This window comes from Chrysochloris asiatica, unplaced genomic scaffold (genome assembly GCF_000296735.1).
Source record: "Chrysochloris asiatica unplaced genomic scaffold, ChrAsi1.0 scaffold00330, whole genome shotgun sequence".
NCBI classification, from domain to species: Eukaryota; Metazoa; Chordata; class Mammalia; order Afrosoricida; family Chrysochloridae; genus Chrysochloris; species Chrysochloris asiatica.
Genome location: NW_006408848.1, coordinates 925,034 through 931,431, shown reverse-complemented (window position 1 = coordinate 931,431; position 6,398 = coordinate 925,034). Strand labels below are relative to the sequence as shown.

Sequence of the window (6,398 nt, the reverse complement as noted above, 5' to 3'; positions counted from 1 at the left end):
CCCCCTTTTCCCCATTCCAACCATGTCTCAATCTCTGTATCCCAGAGCCCTGTTGTTCCAAGGTTGTGCATACATCATTATTTACCTCTGTCCTACTTAGCCTATTCAAAGCTTCCTAATTATTCTCCCATCTGCTTTGTTCTTCCATTCTCCTCTCCCTTCTTGTATATTGTACCCTCCTCCCCAGGAATATCAGATTTTTTTAAATATAAATTCTCTTTCTGAAATATCTGTTACTGGTATTCATTTATTCATTATTTTAAATTCAAGAGAATTACTTTGATCTCCAAACATTGTCTCATAAGCCTGATCTAATCCCTATCATAGAAATAGCACATCAAACATGTTAGGCATAACAGGACTCTATAATCACCAGTCAGTGTAGGATGCAGTATGTTGTTGTTAAGTGCTGGGGAGTCAGTTCTGAGTCAAAGTGATCTTCCATAAGGTTTCCAAGGAGTGGCTGGTGAGTTTGAACCACTGGCCTTGAGATTCAAGCCAGCCTTGAAGTCCAGAGTATTATCCTGCAGACTCCATGATGCAGTATGTTATTGTTGAAGAGTGCTGTCGAGTCAGTTCTGACCCATAGCGACGGCCCTGTATAAGGTTTCCAAGGAGCGGCTGGTGAGCTTGAACTGCCGATCTTGTGGTTCAAACCTACCTTGCAGTCCAGTGCATTAACCTGCAGTGCTAGGCAGTTAATTGGAAGCTAGGTCTGCCTATCTTCAGAGCTAGAGCTAAGTACCTTTTTGTTGAGATTTACAGTGGTGTGGAGTGTCCTTAGGGCATTTATCAACAACTCTTAAGAAAGCTTTTTAACATTGCCCAAGCAATGTTAAAAAGGGAGTCCTGGTGTGGCGCTGTGGGTTAATGTGCCAGACTGCAAAGCCAGCAGTTCAAGCTCACCAGCTACTCCTTGGAAACCCTATCCAGGGTCGCTATGGATCGGAATCAACTCAACGGCACTTGACAACAACAACAAGCAGGGTAGAGGCCAGGCTGACGGCCAGAGAGAGGCCTGCCTGCAGGTACAGCTGAGGAGAGGCTGTGCTGAGTACAAGAACTTTGTTTTGAGCATTTTGGACACTACATTGTAACCTGTTTACTTCCCTTACAAACCCTTAACTGTGAGTGTGGTGTCTGAGTTCTGCGTGGCCATGGCAACGAATTATCCAGCCTACCTGAGTAGAGAGTGCTGTGGGAGGGATGGTTGGTGCCGTTTTTTCCATGAACTTTTTGAAGTCCCCTTCATACACACACACACACACACTTTAATGTAGATTTTCATTTGCAAACATGGTCAATTAAGCAATTTTCGATTGTTAACTTCGAAATGTTATGACACTCAGGCTCTGGAAAGCCTGAATAAAGTTAATTTCCTTAGTAAAAGTCTAAAAATCATGACTCCTTTGCGGGCTCCAGATAAGGAACTCCATTCTTTAAGGAAGAACTCCAGAGTATCCTGTCTGACTTATGGTGTGTTTGTGTCCATGTTTTCCACTTGTTGTTTAGGACACAAGGTGACCCAGTCCGTATCAGGCATTCTCATTCCCCACGAAGTTACCGCCAGTATCGCCGGTCCCAGTGTTCTGATGGAGAGCGATCCGTTCTCTCGGAAGTGAAGTAAGTGGGCAGGCCTGTGTGGAGCTTCATCTTAATGGCCTTGTTGTTTTGTTGTTGTTAAGTGCCGTGGAGTCGGTTCCGACTCATAGCGACCCTGCACAGGGTTTCCGAGGCTGTAAATCTTTACAGGAGCAGAACGCCTCATCTTTCTCCCGCGGAACCGCTGGTAGTTTCAAACTGCTGACCTTACAGTTCACAGCCCGATTCGTAACCATCCAGTAGAATACTTCTGCCATGATGAAATGTTCCATATGTTGACTATTTGAAATGTGGCTAGTGTGACTAAGAAATTAATTTTTTTAGGTTTGTTCATTTTAACCAGTTTAAATGTAAATAACCACATGTATACATCTAGGCCGTACTTGGCCAAATCAAGGCACTTCTAAACACTATGCTGAAGTTTTTAGAAGAAAGGAAGCTTCAAGAAAGAAATGTACAAGCAATTCTATTTTGAATAAAGCATCCACAGTGCTTTAGTCAAACAGGCATGTAATAAGTCTTTTAAAATTAATCTAACTAAAATCTAAAATTCAAAAGAAATGTTTCTTTTTAGTCTAATGACATTTTCTCACTTCTTTTAGCTGCAACAAATGTCATATAATACTTATAATTTGTTTTATTGTTTTGAGGAGAGGGACTCTGTCTTACCTCATGTGATAGGTGTCATTTTATAAATGAATGTGTTAATGAAATAATTATACATTTACAAAAGTACCAGTAATGAAAATTCATGTACTTGGTATTGCTGGGCAAGAATGTTAGTCAGCAAACTCTGAATTAAGGCTCACAATTTTGATAAGCATGAAATAAGCTGTCAGATGAACTTGCTTAGTTGAGAGAGATAGGCCAATTTAGTGTTTAATTTTGTTAGTTATGTTTGTAAAAATGTGTATCATGGCACTGTATAGTTCCATAAGATTTTCAAAAAAGAAGTGTAAATGGCTACATTTGTCTATATATTGGAATAAAAAGTCAGGTGGTGATGTGTCACAGTGAGGAAAGTACATAGGAAACACTATGATTTAGTTTTTCCATTATTGACAGTGATTTTGAGCAAATCACTTAATCTTTTGGCTTAATTAGAAATACTAGATGCCTGATTGTGTAAAGCACTGTGGTAGGCACTGTATGGAGTAAACCCATTGTCATAGAGCCGATTCCCACTTGTAAGACTGTAAATCTTTACAGGAGCAGACAGTCTCATCTTTCTCATTCTGAGAAGCTAGAGGGTTTGAACCGTTGGTCCTGCAGTTAGCACCCAACACCTAACCCACATTACCACCAGGGCTCCTTACTGTATGGAATACATTGGTATATAAAACATGCTTTCTACCCTATGGTCCTATTTCACTTCAAGTTCAAATTCTCTGTACTGTCCCAACCATTAAAATTAATTCTAAGACTCACTCTCTGCAGTTCAAAAACGGATCTAGTACCTCCACTTCCAGTGACTCGTTCTTCGGATGCTCAGGGTTCTGGTGGCTCTACAATTCATCAGGTTAGTAATAATTAAATTTTATGAAGGTGTTAAGTGATGATAACTTTGAGAAGCAACATTTTGAAGATTCCATTGGGGGGCTAGGGAAAGAATCTTAAACTTCATTTTGAGAGGCTGTATTTTAAAAGAACATCTTCATAGTATCGAAGGAGTGCGTGATCAAGAGCCAAGGTTCAACCTTGGGAGAGTTAAATTCGCAAAAAGAGCAGAGCTAGTCCTAGGTCTAAAGAGATCTGAGGCCTAGGGGCAAAGCCAAAGATAATAAAGATTTTGATTATCTGGAACCAGAACAAAAAACCACAATACTTTTTAATTAACTTGTTAAATGAAAAATTTTAGATATTGCTTTGAGCTTGTGAAACAAGAAAGTGATAGCATTCTGGGACACGTGTTCTCTGGTTAAGTGATGGCATACAGCAAATCTGCTCAAGTCTTACTTGTTTTTGTCTTCTCCATCAAAGAGAAGGACTTTCGTTTTGGAAATTTTTTTTTTTTTTTTTTAAGTGGCTAAAAAGGAATTCAAGGACATGCAGAGCACCTAGCTGCCTTAGTTAGCAATTTAAAACTCATCCCAATTAGATATGTAAGTAGAACACTATGGTAAATATATTTCAGCTGTGTTGGAAACCATCTCTCATGATATACTTTTTAACGAAGTGAAGAATAGGGTGGCTTTATCAGATAGTTGAGTCCTGGTGTGAGGCTGCAAGATGATGTGCTGGACTACAAGGTCAGTGTTCAAACCTACCAATCGCTCCTCAAAAACCCTATACAGGGTCTTTATGAGTCAGAACTGACGCTATGGATCTAAAATAACACCAATAACAATGACGGCATCAGGTGATCCCTGGGGAGTTCTGGAGCTAACTGAACTTCAGATGTATCCCAAATGGGGCTGGGCCTTTACACACACATCTCGCTGTCATTGCATACAGGGTGTGTCCTTGGAAGGGGAATGACTTTGTGCCAGGTGGCTCTCTTTAGCTAAAGGCAGTTCCTGGGGAGGGACTAAAATTTGAGCTGTGTAGCAGTCAGCAAACACAGTAGCTAGGGCAATGAGCATCTCAAGTCATGAACAAGGATCTGGGCAACCACAATTTCACTACAACCTGCATCTCTGATTCCACAAAAATCTGTGGGAGCTGGTAGGTTGTGCAAAGACAATTTTTGTTTCACGTGGATGCTACTTATATTTGATTAATTTTTTTGCCTTGACTGACCTACATCTTTCTCTTCACTTACTACTTGTGATTTTGATCAAATTTATTAACTTCTAAGCCTTAATTTCTATATAACCACACAGGTTATTATACTTATTGATAATTTTCAGAGCTTTATTTTATTTTATTTTTTTGGTGGGGAGAGATCTTATCGATCTAAGTTGGCTTCAATACAAATTTGTTGTTGTTATTATTTTTACTTTTCCAACTACTCAGGAATCTCAAAAAATCGTGTATATACTAGTGTTGAAAGAGTAGTTGTCAACTGTGCTGAACATACCAACAACCCACATGCATATTCTAATCAATGGCACTATGAACTCTAAGCCTGTGTTTGGGACACTTTTTATTGAATGAGCGCTTATCTGTCTTGGAAGTAGTTAAGACAAGGAATCAGCTTATGTGTCACACACAGCCAGCCTGCTGCCTGTTTTCCAGAGTTCCTGGAGCTAAAGGTCTTCACGCTTTATAAAGTTTATGGAAAATGTGTACAGAACCTTGCGGTAGACATAAAAGTAAGCAGGCAAACCAAGTACAAACTAAACATTATTAAGGACTGAGCAAGAGAATTAACAGGGCAATCTCACTTAAAACAGAGTGGTGAAAGGTCAGACTCTGGAAATATATAGAGTGGAGACCCAACAGGTGAGGAGCCAGCCTGAGTGGGTGAAAAGCTGGTCTTAAGCAGAGAGGAGCCTGGGCAAATTTGCCTGGGTATATTAGACTTATGTAGGAACTCTGGTAATGTAGTGATTAGTAGTGGGTGGGTATATTAGACTTACGTAGGAACTCTGATAATGTAGTGAATAGATAATACAGCAAGGCTTTACAGAACATGAGAGGAATTTTGACTTTTATTCTGATGGTATAAAGGAAGACACTCATCTGGCCCCACCATGTGAGTAGAATGGAGTATCATCAGTGGTATTCCAAGTTCCCTGGAGACACTCCTCCCACCCAGTTGACATGTATATGTAGTCTCAGGTGATGGAGGGCCCCAGGACATTGTGTTTTGAGGATTTTTTCAGTAACTACTAAAAATGTAATATATCTCCCCATACCCTTGATTTTGTCCTCTTTTAAGTTCATTTGAGAAAATGCTATTTTGTCACTGGATTAAGATTTATGCATAATTTTCATGAGTTTAACTCTTGTCAAGCCTATAAATCTTAAGATCTAGAAGTATACAAAATCTTATTTTAACTGCTTAAAATAGAGTGATATAGTGACTGATTAGCCATTCTTGGTTTTATAATATGTTTATAGCAAAAGCTTAGTAATTTCTGATGTACTAAAGTATTTTTCAATTATATTTCCTTAGAGACGAAATGGATCTAAAGATAGCCTGATTGAAGAAAAATCTACAAGCAATCTGGCTGGAAAACACACAGCAAAAACAATAAAAACTGTCCAAGCTTCACGCCTCAAGATAGAGACTTGATCCCAGTGAAGGGCTTGGGATGTGGGGTGGGAAGGGTGTGTGCCACTGTTACTTTGAAACTGTGAATTATAATTGTTCAAACAGCCTGGAATTACAAACGTGTTTCTTCACAAGTATGACTTCTTTAAAGGCTTAAAATTATAGTATACTTGCGCGGAGGGGCTTTTAAATTCTGGTATCAAGGAGTCTTGTTACGATTCTCAGCCTTCAAACAGTTGATTCTGGACATTCACCCCAAAGACTCAGACCTTGTCACCTACTTCACAGAACTTTCATCTTCCTGTTGACCCAAACTGCTAAATTCTTCATCATCCCTAATCCTAATCACTTGTGTTCCTCCCCGGTGCTTTGGATTCTCAACTTCCAGCCTTCTGGGATCCTTTTTCTTCTCCCCCCAAACTAGATTGATGTCACTTTGCCACTTAAAGAGGAAGTCCTGGTGTGGTATTGTAGGATAAGCACTGGTCTGGTAAATGTTTCAAACTTAACTGTTCCTTAGAAACCCTGTGAAGGTTTAGTGTTAATTAGAACCCACAGCACTTAACCCCAGCTGAGAGGCAGTGTCTGAGAACCACAAGTTTTAAGCAGACCAACCACTTGCTCCATAGGAGAAATG

At 39.7% G+C, this 6,398-nt stretch overlaps 1 protein-coding gene across 1 annotated transcript in view; it reads left to right on the top strand.

Moving 5' to 3' along the window:
• EPB41L4A (erythrocyte membrane protein band 4.1 like 4A) overlaps positions 1-5,901 on the top strand; it is a 376,777-nt gene extending 370,876 nt beyond the window's left edge. The window contains exons 21-23 of the mRNA XM_006875509.1: positions 1,513-1,623; positions 3,040-3,121; positions 5,663-5,901. Of these exons, the coding sequence (XP_006875571.1) occupies positions 1,513-1,623; positions 3,040-3,121; positions 5,663-5,782 (313 nt within the window). The 3' untranslated portion in view covers positions 5,783-5,901. The remainder of the gene's footprint in view (positions 1-1,512; positions 1,624-3,039; positions 3,122-5,662) is intronic.
• The last annotated feature ends 497 nt before the right edge of the window (positions 5,902-6,398 follow it).